Here is a 17,721-nt window from a genome sequence, read left to right on the forward strand (position 1 = left end):
TGAGACAGGACGGCCTCAGCTCGTCTACACACCAGGTACCAGCAGAAATCATTTTGGCAGGCAAAGCCAGCAAGCCGACAAGACACAAGTCTCCTTTCACCAGGACCTGGTGAGCTGGCTTGACAAAAGGACTGTCATTGCTTGCCGTCTCAACAATAAGGACATCAAAATTTACAACAGCCTAAAGTCGAGCAGTTGGGTTTAGGCACCAGACCAGTGCTGATGGGGTTTTTATCTGGCTCGAGCTACCCTTCCCTCACAGGCCGTGTGCTCAAGATGTTTCTGAGCATGCCACTTTATCCCCCTATAATCCCTCTCGCTTACTAGCAAAAAGACTCTCATGTTGCTGAATTTATTTATGAGGGTGGCATTTAGCAAGCAGCAACTGAGAAATAGCACAGGGCTGCAAGGAAGTAACACCGGTGCCCTGCACTGCCGCAGCTGGAGGCTGTGCCTCACACTGAGATGTGTTACATCCTAATGGGTAGGTAAACAGTGCTGCACAGGCAGAGACCCAGTAAATGAGGGCGTACTTTTGAATCAGCGATATTTAATACTCCTTCAGCCATCGGGGTTTGACACCCTGCTCCGAGCTACCTGCCCTTTGTCCCTCGGGTAGCTGCAGCTCGCGGGCAGCGAGCACAGTTACACTGACTCAGGTCATAAATCTTGATTTACAAGTGGGGAAGGAGTCTTGTTCCCTGCTGTTCAAAAATACGTATTTTGTTTATTTTAATGCACAAGTCTAAATACTTCGGTTCACATGCTTCTGAAAGGCCTGCCAGCCATGAAGAATAGCCCTTTATATGTGCAAATGGACTACAGAAAGAAGAGCAGGTTCTGACAAGTGGAAAAAAAACACTTCCCACATAAGAGCAGTGCGGTTGCTGGTAACTGGGCTCTCACCAGCTTCTGCTGCTTGCACCACTATGCAGGAAGAGCAAAGAGTGGTGGTGAGGGCTCTGCAGTACATCAGCTGTTTTGGCCAGAGAAGCAACCATGCTGTGATGATGCTCATCCCTCATAGCACCTCTTACCGTTGCCCTTCGGGCAACAGTATCTGTTCTACCTGGCAATGGCTTCTCTAAAAATTGCAAAACTATCATCTCGAGGGGCGCAAAGTAACAGTAGTGCAAAACCCTGTTCCCTGGCATGCTCTACTCCCTAGCTGCCAGCCTTCCTTTCAAGAGTTACAGAAAGAAAATCGCTTACTCTCTACTTGTGTTAAAAACAGGGCTTTGTATCCATGAGCAAATTGGTCACTGCAAGCCTGGTTACCTCGTATATACAGGATATTTTCACTCTGCCATTTGCCATGTTGAGGGCCATACTTCACTTGGCTGTTCCCATTACCTGAATAACCGATGTTCTCCTCCTGAAGCACGTTTTCATAGCGTTGTTGGATTTGCTTGGTTGGTTTTAAAAAAAACCCCATGTATCTTAGTGCTGAGGAGGTAAGTGACAAGCCCAAGAGAGTAACACTGAGCTGCCCTTTGGGTCTCCCTGCCGCAAAACCAAGTATGCCACTCAAGTTTCTCTTCTGCTCTTCTAAAGAGAAAAATGCTTTATTCTTAGAACGATGCAAAACCCAATACCAATAAAACAGCTGCTACGCTGCAACTGTTTAGGGCTGCAGAGCTGTCTCTGGCTCTGAAGAGGTTCCTCAGACTGAGATATGAGGGCCAATTTTAGGCAGCCCTTAGCTGTCGACTGAGTGGCTTTAGGAACTCAGCCCCTAAAAGTAATTCCTTCCACACCCTGTACCCCCAAATCTTTCAGTAGGCTAATGCTGCCCCAAAAGAGGGGCAGGTTTTGAAGCCTGGGTGGCCTTGGCTTGAGCTGTCCAGGCCAAATCAGCAGTACAATCCCTAACAAGTTGTTTGGTTCGATTTTTATAAGTAAGTTCTGTGTCTTTAGAAATTGTCCTGCTTGTCAGTCAGCCCCCCTAAGTTGCCAGTCTCTATCAAATCTGAAGGAGGCAGGGACGTCACCAAAATGACTGCAAGTACTGCTCGCCCGCTGGTGGCGTTACAAACGCCTCAAGTGTCACTGAACTACCTTTTTTTTTTTTTTTTTGCTCAGCTTCACAGACCATTTTTCTTACATTTGAGAGTTGCTAAACTTTTTTTTAAGAAGAAATATGTATTTGTCTATTGACATCTTTCAGCTATTAAAGCAATGAATGTTTCAGCTGCTTCTTTATTCCATTGTACTTTAAAAAAATTATTATTTATTTAATGTTGGAAGCTAAGGCCAAAAGTTCATAGTTGAGATGGCTGTGAGTAGCATCAGACAGACAAGGTTTTGCAGATAATACAGCTGACCTGATACTTAAGGAATAGATGTAGTAAAGATTTAGTGCCTAAAACTGCAGGGGCCTGCTACCCGTAGTGCAGGGTGATCGCAATTCCTGCATCAATTACCGTCCAACGGCTTCTGCTTCAGAGGTTCATTTGGGAGTGAGGCTACTAATAAGGCGCTGGAAGAAATGTGGACGTGTCTGAGAGCAGGGCCCTTGAACACCTGCTTGCCGAGTGCGAGGGAAGTGGGGCTGGTGCCCAGGATCTGCTGAGAGAGTACGCCCAGCCTGGCGGCAGTTTCAGGAACGCAGGACTCCAAGAAAGTACCTTCTCCCTTTGGGATCCTGGACTGGGAGGAGCTTACAAAAATTTAAAAAAGCAGCTCCTGGTATGTGACAATGCCTGGGAATACACTGGAATATCGTTCCATCAGTGCCAAGCTGTTCTAGAGGGGCTATCTACCAAAGAGTGTTTGGGGTGGGTTGGGGTGTTGTCTCAATACTCAACCAGCCAAAGTTTACGGTCTGCCTTAATCTGAAGAGATCGGACTCAAGTGAAAACCCGTTTGTTGCTGAGTATTTCGTTAGGGCTGAGTTTAAGCTTTCCAGCAAAACCTGCCCTCTTATTACTGTCTATTGAAGAGAGACATACTCATGATCAGCTCTTTGCTTTAGAAGATGGGTGACTTCATGGCAAAGTGCCGATTTTTCAAATCAGGGGATGTTTGTTATTTCACCTCTTGCTGACTGCATCTGACACACGTGGGTACAAAGCTCTGACTGCAGCTGCCGCCAGCTGGGTAACGGGTTCACTTGCAAACATTGCTGCAGTTCTCCGTTTAGAACTTCTTAACAAGGGGTAATTTTAGCTTCTGTCATTTTTACCTCAAACTGAGTTAACCTCTGTTTCAGCTGACATCCAAGCTGGAAGGTATTATCAGAAAAGGCATCTTCCTGGACTACTGTTCTCTGGACTACTTTTAGGTTTCTAGTTTAATCGCTAGGGATTGATTAAAACTGTCCTAAAATTAACTGTGATACTGTATACCCATCTATGAAAACCCATTTGTCTATCTCCTCATGGATAAATGATTTCTCAAGAACACTCCATTTAAACATCTCGTCTTTTAAAGCCTTTTTGTCTTTTTAATAATGTCTGATTGTCTCCTAAATTTACTAAATTATATTTTATTATTATTTACTGCTGCAAAGATTCTGATTTTTGTCTTCAGTGTCAAAATAAACTATACAAATGAGATACGAACTTCAGCAGTCAAGACTGCTTCTAAGAAGGTATCTAAAGAGCTTTTAACACTTGGGGTTTTTGGTGGCACAGAGAAAGATTTCACTTCAACAGCTTTTGACATTGGCTCTTACTCAACTACAGTTTTCAAGCAACTAAGACTATTTTAAAATTACATAGCTGGTTTTTATGCTTTCTTTTAGCAAAAGAACTTTTTCCTAATCTGTATATTATTAATACAATCCTCCAACTTAATAACAATAAGTAATAAAACACTCAACTCTATTAAATGAAAATCAATTAAGTTTTCTAAACCATGTCAGTAAGTTGCGCACACACAATGAATCTTCTCTGAACATACTAACCTGCAGTGGAAAAAACCAAGATTAAAATCACTAACACAGAAGTTTGTGAATGCGAATACCTTGCCACCATGACTGAAGAGTGAAATTGGCACTTTGTTGGTTAAGTACAATCAGTTTTGCATAGATTAGATGAGCGATAGATCTCTCTTGAACACATGACAATCTCATAAAAAGAGGACATTTAAAACCAAAAAACATCAGTTGTGCTGACAGTGCTTTAGGAATTAAAAGCCTCATTCTTGGCACTCTACTTCAAGACAAAACTCATAATCCACATGTCAGAATTATAAGCCTGAAGAGTATAGAAGCAGAAAGGAGAACCCATAATTGTACTTTTCAAGAAAAAAAACTTTATTTTTTTAATTAATATACACCTGAGAAAAGTTTTCATTAGAACAACATACTTAATGATATTTCTGCAGTGCTAGTGAGTTTGATATACATTTCTATCACATGTGCAAACAAGGTATTGGGGTATTTGAAAAATTTAAAAGCTTCATCTTGAAAAAAGGAGTTTTGTCAGAATCAAATATAAAACATAAGTACTGCCTGAAATAAAAAACAAAAACCAACATACTGGTCCACAAAATGGTTATACTTTTAGCTTTATAAATATGTCTGTAAACAGAAATAGCTGGTGTTTTAAATAATCTGACTACAAAACTCAGAGTTAAATATTTTTATTGCTAAGTGCAGCCACTTGTTCTCCTGTTTACCACTCACTTCAAAAGCCGTGCAAACCAGCAGTCCTTCCACACACACAGAAAAAAAATAATTCTCTGTGCACTAAAAATTACTCGCTTGTTTATCATTTTAAAAACATACCCATCTATTTAATGATTAATTATTTTGATTCAAAGTGTTCCATGACAAGCTAATATATTACTCATTCACCTTTGCTGCTAAGCTGTATTGCACCAAGAATATTTAAATCTGTTTTGTATAGACCAGGGATAGTGAAGAAACAGATGGTCTGTAGTAGTTTATCTGGAAAACGTTAATACTTTTTGTAAACTCATTTTAGCAAAGCTATTGCTAACTGACCCGTTTATCTTGAAGACACTTCTTTATCACAAGAATATACAACCACAAAATGATATAACAAGTGATGACTAAGTGTATTATCTATCGTACCATCAAGATATTTCATGTTAGATAATGTAAAATATATTTTTTTATATATAATTAACACAGTCTAAATAAAATCAGTATGCCAAATAACACCAACTCTGTTACTGAACACAAAGACATGCATTAAATTCTAGAAATTAAAAATGTATACAACTGCAAGAAAAAAAGAGCAGCAAGTTTTAAATGTGCATATGTTGTCAAAACAAAATAGAATTCAAACAGTCCGGGTAAAGACCCACTTCAACCCATGCAAGTCTGCAGAGTTCATACATCCATCTTATAAACATGAACTATATGCATGCAACTAATAAATTTTAACTTCTTAAAGTTCATAAACCTTTTTAAGGCTCTCAAGATCTTCCAAAGAGTACTGATGATTCTGGTTTTCTGAAAGTAAGTCAAACAGTTGCTGAACCTGTTCTTTTTCGTTTTTGCTAAGAAGAGCCAGCACCACCTGAAAAAACAGGTTATTTTAAAATCAGCACAGGTTGATTGAAAATCATAGTATTTGACAGAGATACAAAATCAGTGTATCATTTCATTTTAAGATATGAAAATTTCACTTAAGTTTCTGTTCAACTTAAGTACGCATTCAATCTAGGTTCTTACCTTAAATCTTTCTGCTTTGCTCAAGTAGAAAAGGTGCTGATATACAAGGCCAGGATCTTTTCCAAGTACGTAATATTCCAACGACTGGATAAAGATCACAAGGATTTCTCCTTCAAGTTTGTTACTTAGCAGCATTGGCAGTTTTTTTGGATCGGTAATTGTTAAAAGATCTGCACACGCAGCTTTATCCTTATTGGTATTCACTGCATTTATAATCTGACCAAAGTCATAAGCATTAGATGGCTCAGAAATGTGCAGTTTCTCAGAGGTCTTCAGTGGCTCACAATTTTGAACTGTTTCCTTAGAAGTAACATGATCAGTCACAACATCTTCTGATGTAGCAAACTGTCTCTCCTCCTGTTCATCAGATTCAGTCACCTTCACAAAGAAAATGGCAACAAATCATTTTAATGTGGACATACAGATAATCTGAAGCTTCATAAACTGCATGCATATATCCATCAATAATGTCACTAAATTAAAGTTCGCATTTTACTCTTCATAAAAGAAAGGCACCTATGTTCTTTTATGTCCTGCTTCCCACCAGAACAGCACCTCTCTCATTCATCTTTAAAGGTTTGTAGTCAAAAGTGTGTATTTCACATTTCCTTTCACTGCTTGGCACTCCGCTATAGAAAGACAACTGAAGACCACTGAGAGAAGGCTAAGGAGGACTGTATCCATATATTAAATGTGAAGTTGCAGAAGATAAGCAGAACTGAAGTCAAGTCACCAGATACCCATGTCTCATTTCACTGCTGTGCCTTCAGAATAATACAGGTATATGGCAGCTGTATCAGGTTGCTGTTTGGAGTCTCGCTGTGGAAGGAGAAAGCTCAGCATGGCCTAACTGCCTGAATGCCCACTTAACTTCTCCAGAGTTTGCAGCCTGTATCAAATTTCATGAATCGGTCGCTAGAAAATTAACCATGGGTTCCACTACATTTGCTAAAATCCATTTCAAGCTATTAAGAGTTGTGGAATTAGTATAAACTGACTAAAACTCATTGAACGGGGTCTCTTCAACGGTTGCCAAGTTTTTCGGAAAGTCTGGAGAGACTGTATTGCATAGTACAGCGTTGTGCTGGCATCTAGATTAGTCATTTTTGGAAAATACTGCATTGGGCTCATAGACATTTTGTTCTATTTTTTCAACAACCCTTAGTATCAAAAGAGAAATCTTGACTGTCTTCTATATAATTATAGCTTGATTAAAATGGAATAATAATGATAAATCCTGGTTTCTAATCAAATTTTCCTTACTTTTATTTGCAGTCTGTTTTCATAGAACTACCTTGTACTACAGCAGGTAAGATGGGGAAGGCTCTCTAAGGGGGCAGCTGTAACTATGATAGCAAACATAAATGCTTCCTGCCCCACCCCTGGAAAAATTACCACTGCCAGTAATGTAGTTAGCTGAACAATGCCGTCACTTCCCAAACCTCCTCTAAACACTTTCCAGGTCCCTTTGTTTGTCACAACTCAGAGCTTAACTAACACTATAGCCGGCTTACACCAGTTACATAAAATGCCATGAACTCGTGACAATGTGGTGTTCCAATAAAACAAGCTGTTTCTATATTAGTAACTGCAGTTTCCATTATACCACCATTTTGAAATTACATGATCAAATTACAGTATCACTGTATAATACTGTACGGACTGGTAAACTATGTATTTTAACGATATATTTTAAACTGAAAAGGGACCCCCCCACACACACACACATTCTTAAAGGACCAGCAAAGTTATAATCCAAAAATACCAGATGACTGAGAAAATCCTTTTATCGCCTAATTCTACCCAGAACTCCGCAAGGCTAACATTTTGATCCAGTACATAACATTACATCATGTATTTCTTTCATAAGATCCTACAGATATTTTACCCACACTCTTGCTCTTTAAGGCAAGATTTCATTCTTCAGACCAGTAACTTTACTACTAGCACAAGTAGTAGTCATTGTCAGCACACTGTCAGCACACCTGCTGACAATGAACCTTTGCCAGCACAGCCCCAGGGGCTTCCCAAGTAGTACAGACTTTAAAAGCAAAACTGCTATTTGACAGCTGTATTCTGTAAAACAGGTTTTATTTACAAGGAGCATATCCTCAAGTTTAGTGCCACCTAAATGTACTTTTTTCCATTTCTGCTGAATACACTTCAAGGAAGTCCAAGCTTTACTATAGAACCTAATGGATGCCAAACACATCAAATGCAAGAATCCTCCAATATGCCCTCAAAATAACATGAAAAATACAACCCTACCAAAAAAAAGTGTAGAGCTAACAAGTGCAAAACAAAAGCTTTAATATTATCTCTTCAAATGTGTGGCTTCTGTACTGCCTGCTGTTAAAAATGAACAGGTATACCTCTTGTATGGTTATTTTCTTCCTTTGCTTTTGCTGACCACCAACTACAGCGCTGCTGTCAAGGTTAAGCAGTTGGGTTATCTCCTCTAGTTCCTTTTTTGCTTCAAGAACATTTGGATCTATTAGAAGTACTCTGTTGAAATCATCAACACTGGCTTGATAATTCTGGAAGTAGAAGGGAAAATATTTGTTTTCATAAACACACCACTAGAAAAATAAATTAGAATTACCATACTGCCCTTTACAATTAAGAAAAATAAAAATGCTAGGATGTTGACATTAAATAGAAAAAAATAATCTAAATACAGTGTAATTTCATTAGAGGGGAAAAAAGGAAACTGAGGATGAGTTCCAGTTAGTATTTTGCAACTAAATACTTCCATATTAAATATGTAATATGAAATTGTTTATTCTGAGAAACGTATTCCCTGTATCAGAGAACAGATTATTGAAGACTGCTGCTTTTAAGCGTAATTGCTTACAGTGTAACACTTCCTCAAGATTAATATAATGTGAGTCCATCAACAGTCTGCGTACTAGCTTTGCCAATAGAAGAGAGTTAAATTAAGCTTAGATTAAAAATATACCTAATCTTCCTGTGCTTCAATCCAATAGACCATCTCTTAGAGTTTAAGAAGGGAAATTTTTGGTTATACTTGAGAAGACTGGGATTACATTATGAACTCTGGGACAAACAACAGGATTAGAAGGACAAACATAGTGATAAGAGTGGCATTAGGACATAGTTCCTCAATCATCAGTCTTGTCATTTGTTTAATGTTTTTATTTCAAATTTTGACATTAGGAATTATGATTTTTTAGACTAAATTTTCTGGAGAGACAAAGTTAATAGCGTCAATTCTGAGGAAGACTGGAATATCACATAGAAAAATCAAGACACCTTGAGGACTAGAGTATCAAAAATAAGGATGAAATGTAACAGTAAACAGTAAAAGACCATGCAGACAGTAAAAGCTCAACATAATTTCTTTGTCTGAGGGACCTAATATTTCTTCTGTTCCCAAGCAGTATCATAAGGTTACTATAAGTCATTCATATATCATGAAAATAATCCTCATGTACCAGCTGAGGTATTTCCTCAGCATCTCAACTGTAATGGGCCAAGGCCAACTGTATGAGAGTCAACAAGGCCAAGTGCCGGGTCCTGCACTTCGGCCACAACAACCCCATGCAGCGCTACAGGCTTGGGGAAGAGTGGCTGGAAAGCTGCCTGGCGGAAAAGGACCTGGGGGTGTTGGTCGACAGCCGGCTGAACATGAGCCGGCAGTGTGCCCAGGCGGCCAAGAAGGCCAACAGCATCCTGGACTGTATCAGAAATAGTGTGGCCAGCAGGAGTAGGGAAGTGATCGTGCCCCTGTACTTGGCACTGGTGAGGCCACACCTCAAATACTGTGTTCAGTTTTGGGCCCCTCACTACAAGAAGGATGTTGAGGTGCTGGAGCGTGTCCAGAGAAGGGCAACGAGGCTGGTGAGGGGTCTGGAGAACAAGTCTTATGAGGAGCGGCTGAGGGAACTGGGGATGTTTAGCCTGGAGAAAAGGAGGCTGAGGGGAGACCTCATCGCTCTCTACAACTCCCTGAAAGGAGGTTGTAGCGAGGTGGGTGTTGGTCTCTTCTCCCAAGTAACAAGCGATAGGACGAGAGGAAACGGCCTCAAGTTGCACCAGGGGAGGTTTAGATTGGACATGAGGAAAAATGTCTTTACTGAAAGAGTGGTTAAACATTGGAACAGGCTGCTCAGGGAAGTGGTGGAGTCCCCATCCCTGGAAGTATTTAAAAGATGTGTAGATGCGGCGCTTAGGGACATGGTTTAGGGGGCATGGTGGTGTTGGGTTGACGGTTGGACTCGATGATCTTAGAGGTCTTTTCCAACCTTAATGATTCTATGATAATAAAAGCACTAGTGTACAAGTCACTCATATTCTCTTTCCTACGTGGAATATTTTGTTCCACACCAACAACCAGTATTCAAGGTGCAGAGAGGTTGCGCTAAGTCTGTAAGTGAACTGAAGTCTGCTATATCATGAAAGAAGAGTAAGAGAACTAGAATTATTTAGCCTTAGCAAATGAATGCAGAAAGGAGGCAGATTGCTTTCATCAAAAACCAGCTACTAATTAAGCTAAACCATTTGAATTACAGATGTGAAGATTCACAACTACAGATAAATAAGATTCTGAAACAGACTTCTGAAAATGATCACAAGGGCCAGCAACCAACCAGCCCTCCTGGATTTAAAACTGCAGCCTGCCAGACTTCTCAACAAAAATCATACCATATGGTTGTACCCATAGGCAAGAGACTGGACTATCAGCTGTAGAAGATGCGGTCCAGGGTCCTGTGTCCTATGTTATAGGCCTAATTCATCACACCAGCATGACTTTTTCCTGATCTTCCCTTAACTACATCTCAGTAAATCTATAAAAAAAACCCCTCATTTACTACATTAAATTCCACTGCAGCTTCTGTGGTTAAATATCTGGATATTTATATACAAACAACACTTCCCAGCTTAGTTACGTCTTTGCCAAACTACATGCTTTTAGCTCTTAAAATTTTTCATTACAGAGTCATTTGTCAACCCCAAATCATTTCTGTTGCTTTCTCTGGTTTTACGAATCACTCACATCCCTGGAATTCGCAATAATGAAGGCATTAAATCCAACCACAACAAAACATTTTGGGAGTCCCCAGCTCAGACTGTTCTGAAGGAATCCATTAACAGTATGTTTCAGGTTATGTCTTCAATAATACAAAAATAGTAATTTTTTCCAGGATATTCAAAAAAGCAGAAGTTATTTCACCGATTCTTGACATTCTTTACTAGTACATAAGTCCCTTTTTTTGACCGGTAGAATCACTATATACCTTTGCTCATATTTATACTAATTTTTTATCAACTTCAACAACATAAGGTTACAGATGATTAATACCAGGTAGCTTGGAACAGTTACAGAAAAGATTTTACACAAAATTAAGACTTTTCACCTTCTCTGAAAATTAAAGGAAACTTTCAAAATTTCATAGCTACTGTAACAGAGGAACAAATTTATCATAAAAAAAAGATCCCATGGTTCCTAAGACTTGCATTTGGAATTCTAACACAGAGTGAGAACAGGCTACTATACTGCTATGCACAAACAGGTTGTCCTCAGGTGATCTGTAAGCTGAGAGACAATCAGGTAATTTTTTGTTAAGGCATCAAACATAATGGAGGTCTGAGGTAAGTATTCATTTGACAGACACTGCTGGAACTTGGTGGACACTTGGAGTGATCACCTCCAGTTATAAAGAGCAACATGGGAGAAAGCGCTTAGGATGCTTCTTTAAAGACACTTGTAAAATTTAAGACAAGGTAGATGATGATAGCTGCCATCATGAGCCAACAGAAGTGAGAAGCTGATCATTCAATACCAGGTAAGAGCTGACAGGTAGGGTAAGGATTGCTATGAAAGAATTACAAAGTGTAGAGGCTAATTAACATCACTGAAGAAGGGGAACCAGAGGGATGGACAAAAGGAACGACATAGTTCAAGTGATGGAACACGAGATTTGCAGTCACATTCAGGATTAATATGAGCAATATAAATCTGCATTTATGAAGATAAGGTAAAAGGATACTCAAAAAAACTGTAAGATGAGCACAGTACAGACACCACCACCACTGTGTAGATGGAAAAGGTTGAGCCCCGACACTGTCCACAGAGTGAGGAAGTAGATTACTGACAAAGGTTCCTAACACGTTTGGAGAAGGAAGAGAGTAGAACAAAGATAATTAAAACCCTGGTTTAATATGACAAGCACTCAAATATGAGCAGATGCCAAAAGACAGCTTGAGATTTTAGTTTGGACAGATGAAGACAGTTTTGGAGAGAAACCATTTGTCATTAGCAAAGATATAGTAAACATCTTGACAGAAAAAACAGACTGGGATACCCAGAAGAATATTAGAACAGAGTTGAAACTTGCTTAACCAATCTCCAGTCAAACCTCATTTATTCCAATATTCTTGTATTTTCTCAAATTATTACAAGTCAACATGCAGGTTTTTATATTGCAAAAATATTTATATAATATTTATGCATACCTAATGCTCTACAAAGTAATAAATCATCAGCACTGCATACTTTGTTTGTATTTCACCCATCGACTCCAGCTACCTGATTGCCTTTGAAGAGGATAAGCAAGTTTAGAAGTGCTTAAGAATACCTGCCACGGTCTTTTTCCTCACCTGTAATCCTTTGTATGCTAGTGCTCTTCTATAAAAAGCTTTAATATTAGAATCTTCTATCTGAAGAACATGATCACAATCCTGCTTAGCCTCTTCATATTTATACAGTTTCAAGTAACAGAGAGCTCTAACACAGAAAAACAGAATACACTGCAATATAAGTAAATTCTACAGTGCTGTAGTGCCACAGTATCTGACTTATGTTAATTACAATACTTCACACACTTCAGTCTCAATGTGGTATTTTTTAAAGTACATCAAAACCGGTAAGTATTAATAACATCACTGGATGGATTTAGAGAGGGCCAATTCCTGCAATAAAAGTCAAAATTAAAGTATGACTAATGCCTGAAGTTAGGCAGATATGTAAGTATTTTAAAAGCAGAGCCTATGTTAGTATAATATAATAGTATAGTAGTGGATATAGTATGGATTTTATACAGCCATTCTGGGTAAAAAAGTGCTCTAGATTAAATAAGCAATACTGCTTTCTGCACCTAATTATTACTTGGAAGGCTCCTATTCAAGTACTGGCCTAATCAAATCCTTCTTAGTTTGTGAAAGCCGATAAGATTACAGCATAAAGAATTATGCTGCAGAATTAGGCCAACCTTTAAAATAATGCTGTTGTATGACCATGCTCCTACTTTTCTCAAAATGTAAGTTTTCTCTGAATTATTGCTCTTCATATTTGAGATACTGCTATTGCACGTTAGTTTTTAACTAAAATCATACCAGTATTCTCAAAAAATGCTGCAAAATGCTATGCTAATTATAACTTTTACTATTGCTTACTCTATTGAAATAAAGATTTTAATATATATATCAGTGACATTAATACTTGCTCCCCTTGGAAAGTAATGCAATTTAACAAAAAATCAGATTTGCTATTAAAAACACTCATCAAGTGGAAAAAAAAAAATCCTTTTTTTACAACAGTAACTGAAGTGATGAAAAATCTCTGTTTCCAGTGAGAAAATACAACTATTGTTATCCCACAAAGTGAGGTTAGATTTTGGATCTTTACCTGTTAGTGTAGATTGTACATTCCTTGGTATTTAATTTAATGCATTCGCTGTATTTATTCACAGCTTCTTCATATTTACCCTTTTTTACAAAATCATTCCCTTCATTTTTTAATGTCTTGAACTTCTCCTCAGCTTTCTCACCTGCATTACAAAAGGATCACAGTGTTACATAAGAACGTCAGTTCATTAACGGTGGCTGAATTATCTACCCAGACTAAGAATAAATGCTTGGCATCTGGAGTATCTTTATCAGTCTGCACATTGCCATTTCTGTCCCAGATCTCCCCGCTGCTCTAAGAAAGGCAAAAACTACCACATACACACATTTGGCACAACACATACTTCCCCATGCACCAGGGTAACTATTTTGATGAAAATAACGGGAATGCAACAGACAGCTCTACACGTTCATCTCCTTCTGTCTACCCCTTCTGTGTGTTAGAGAGGGACTATATATCTCCACTGAGATACCAGTTTTATTTACAATAGTGGAGATCTAATCAGCAGGATTAATGGCCTTCTAGATCTCCACCGTCACACCAAGGTAGCCATAATTTCATCTAATATTCTTTCTGCAAGCAACTACCTATCACAATTACTATGCTAAACTGACAATGACAAACAAATCATCACATCAGTAGTGATACATCAGTAATATTCTGTTAATAATTATTTATAAAAGATGCTTCAAGGAACCTGAAAACACCTAACTATACTTTTTAAAATTAATAATTAATATTGTGTTCTTCCATAATTGTCTATCCTTCTAAACTCCACATCATTTGCTGCATATGCTTCCAGGTTAGACTACAATTTTTAGCTATGTTTGCACTGGAAATCCTGACTGCAGTTTCATGGCTCTGTTGTGAGCAAACGATAATTAGTAACATAGCTCTAAGCCAATCATAATGGAAATATCTACTTTTTGTACCTTGCTAAAGAATATGAGCCCCTTGTCAAGCGTCAGGTTTTAAACACTGTATATAACCAGATAATTTTAACCAATAATTTAACTCAGCAAGTTCTTTTATAAAAACATGGCAGTCTCCTATGCCAGAAAACTACACATGGACTTGGGGGGAAAAAAATAAGTAACGACCTGAAACCAGAACAGACTTATGCAAGAAACACAACTAAATTACAACTCAAGTTTTAGGACACAAAAAACAACAGACAATTGTTGCAAAAGTGTCAGCCAACAGTAAAGTTTAACTACTGACTGAACATTATTGCCGGCACTCTTCCAGCACCAGCCATCACTGTCAGGTCCCACTGATTTAGTATAGGCCCGAGAAGGCAACCACAACCTTAGAGTCAGCCTTCAGTGAAGAAAATGGTTACACAGCCTTCATTTAATATTTCTAAAAACAAAGCCTAACCAAAGCCCACTCTATTTGAAATAGATCAAGACGTGTTTTGCATCAAAATGCCGCAGAGCACACTTCACGAAGACAGTGATGACCAGTTTCGTTAACTTTCATAACAGGCTAAACATGATCACTAGTGTTCTCAGGAGCTGCTTGGCTGTGTACTTTTCACTACGATGATCTTCAAATTCTCTCTCTTAACAAAGTTACACAAGGTTATATAGATCCAAATTTACTACTTAAATTGAAATAAAAATCCAACAAGTTGTATTCTTTCATAACAGAAGAAGTCTGGAGTACAATCAGTACAACAAAAAGCACTTTTCAAGCTAAGCATTTATGTTTCAATAGCAATAATCGTGCAAGATACCAGTTTGCTACTTCATTTAAAAAACCCAAAAGTTAAAACCAATTTCTGCCCAATCCTTAAGAGTGATGAATCAGTAATGACATGTACTGATAACTGTAATGAAAATACTTGTCACTGGACATTTTAGAAAGTAAAGGTTTTATCAATTTAATTGAGCTTAAATTATACATCAACATGCCTCATGTTTCTTAAATGAAAAACAATTTTCTGTAGCATTACTGAAGTTTAGTATGCACTACTATTCAAATCATATATAAACCATGCTATTACAAGTTTCTAGAACTGTGTCTTATTCTCGAGAAAAACATCCAATTCTCAGAAACGCACGTATTTGCAAGTTGTCTGTTGTTTTACATCAGGTACAAATAAATTCAATGCTATCTGAAAGATCATTTTGAAGTCATTAAATCTGTAGTGCCCAAAAGCGCAGATTATTTGAGGACATGCATTATTGCAGTAATGCATTATGAACAGATAACCCTATCACTGCTACGTATTTGGCCAGCAACCCAGTTATGCATTGCAGCCTCCCCTATGTTAATTAAGGGGAGATTATCTTCAGCACTACTTTTCTTTATACTGAAATAAACTCAAAGGGGAACAAATTAATAGTCAAGTAAGAGTAAAAAATGATACAGTTAAGGTCTTTGCAAGAAGAATGTTTAATGTCAATAAAAACTGAATCAGAAAGGTTCCTTCATCTGATTTACTGGAGGAGAAAAATAGAAAATGCAATGAAGGGAAAAAAGTCAGGAGGAAGAAAGCGTCCTAAAGCAGTTAAGCACTCAGTGCTTATGTGTAAACAAGTCCAGAACTAACATCTTTGAAAGATGACTACTAAATGGCTGCTGTCAAAGTTAGAATCCATCATAAAAAAAAAAAAAAAAAAAATTAAAAAATCAGAAGTGTTCTTCTATAGCCCATTTCACTAACTACTGGCCACCTAGAAGGCTATCTACCCTTCCTATTCTGAAGAGCTGAGTAATGCTTTCATGAACAATTAAATGACAGCTACAGATTATGCAGCTGATGATGTTACTGAGGTTGGGTGTTTGTTTGGGTGGTGTTTTTTGGGGGGAAAACTGTGTTATAACTATAGTATGATGTCAGGGAAACCACAGATACTTGTGATGGGACTCAATATACTGCTGATGAGAACTTCTGCTATATTTTCTTTTATTTTATGTAACTTCAGAAATTACATGCTGCAAACTACATAATTTGGCTTAAAAAAAAAAATTATAACTGTGGCTCATTAAAAACACATTAAACCCAATCATGTAAATGACCATCATCTAACTTGGCTTTTCACAAAGATCTCTGATAAATTTTTTCTAAAGCCGTTTCTTTGACACTATTAAAGTGTATTCCATTTTTCAATTAAAATTATTTTGGTTTTTGTATATATATATTTGCATTAGCTATACATACGATTCATCTGCAACTGTTCTTCTCTGTTGATATCTGTAGTACTTCTTGACTTATTCTCTGAAGTAAAGTTTCCTCCATCCCACCTGTGTAGCTGAGCAGCAACTGGGACAACTGGAATTGGTGCCAGTTTCTCCCTCCAACTGGGACCATCCTGATCTATTAAAGTCTTTGTTATTCTGAAAGAGAAAAGCCCCACCAACATGACTTTTCATATATTTAACTCATGCTTTAATAACTTACATCCAAATTAAATAATGCAATGTTCCAACTTTTCAAAAAACAACTGAACAATTATCCTTAAGGCTAATTTAAAACAAGATTGTTACAACAGTCAACAATATTGCACTCATTTAAGATTTAGACTTTTTCCCCTTTTTAGAATATTTATGCTAGCATTTAGAAGACAAGAAGCTGACTTCCTAAAGCTGACTTAGACATTTAAGCAAATGACTGATTTTGCAACTAAATGCAAGCTCTAAATGCTGCCTACCACATGCAATAAAGAAATAGGAAAAAAATTGATGTATTTATTTTGTTTACTTTTCTCAGATGTTCATAGGTGTTATTTGTAACAAGTGTAGATTACAATATCCTCAGACAAAGCGTGGTACCTAAATTTGCTAATGTCAAATGAAACCTCTTACACAACAATTCTCTAAATAACCAATGCAAATCACAAAGTAGGTATTAAGTTGTATTTTACAGAACAGTCAGAAATTTGTCAATCATTCATTCTTTATCCCCATTTAAAAATGCAAAGAAAATACATAAAAACTGTTTAGTCTTTCTTAAACCAACACACACACACATATATGTAGGTCAACTATTTCCGTACATGAGAGGTTCAATCCAAAATCCATTCAAGTGGGAGTTTCCCATTGCTGTGATACATTCTGGAGAAAGACCTAAGTAAACATAATGAGTAAAGCCATACAAGACTTCATGGTTCCATTACAATTTTTGTAGTGTTTTTTTTTAAATAAACAAATATTAACCAATGACGAGAATGAGAATAATAGCGAGATAAACTTCTAATCTCAAAATTAGCTTAGGAGTCAAGTTCAGCTGGTGATAAGTCTAATAACTACTTTAACAAGGGAAAATTCTGAATTGAGTAGTAAAGCAAGTCACATTGAGACTATAGCCAATAAACCTGAAATGTGTATATTAGGTGCATTTCCATCTAACACAGGTGTAAAAAACATACTACATGAATACACATTAAAAAAGAATTAAGAACCTCGAATGTGACATGAA

General features: G+C 37.6%; 1 protein-coding gene across 1 annotated transcript in view; it reads right to left on the minus strand.

The window, feature by feature from the left end:
- Nucleotides 1-4,234: 4,234 nt before the first annotated feature.
- Nucleotides 4,235-17,721, minus strand: part of SPAG1 (sperm associated antigen 1) — a 47,255-nt gene continuing 33,768 nt past the window's right edge. The window contains exons 14-19 of the mRNA XM_076329339.1: nt 16,465-16,640; nt 13,296-13,437; nt 12,269-12,395; nt 8,020-8,184; nt 5,648-6,025; nt 4,235-5,492 (exon numbers count right to left, since the gene is read on the minus strand). Coding sequence (XP_076185454.1) covers nt 5,361-5,492; nt 5,648-6,025; nt 8,020-8,184; nt 12,269-12,395; nt 13,296-13,437; nt 16,465-16,640 — 1,120 coding nt within the window. The 3' untranslated portion in view covers nt 4,235-5,360. The remainder of the gene's footprint in view (nt 5,493-5,647; nt 6,026-8,019; nt 8,185-12,268; nt 12,396-13,295; nt 13,438-16,464; nt 16,641-17,721) is intronic.

The sequence above is a fragment of the Aptenodytes patagonicus genome, chromosome 2 (genome assembly GCF_965638725.1).
Source record: "Aptenodytes patagonicus chromosome 2, bAptPat1.pri.cur, whole genome shotgun sequence".
NCBI lineage: Eukaryota > Metazoa > Chordata > Aves > Sphenisciformes > Spheniscidae > Aptenodytes > Aptenodytes patagonicus.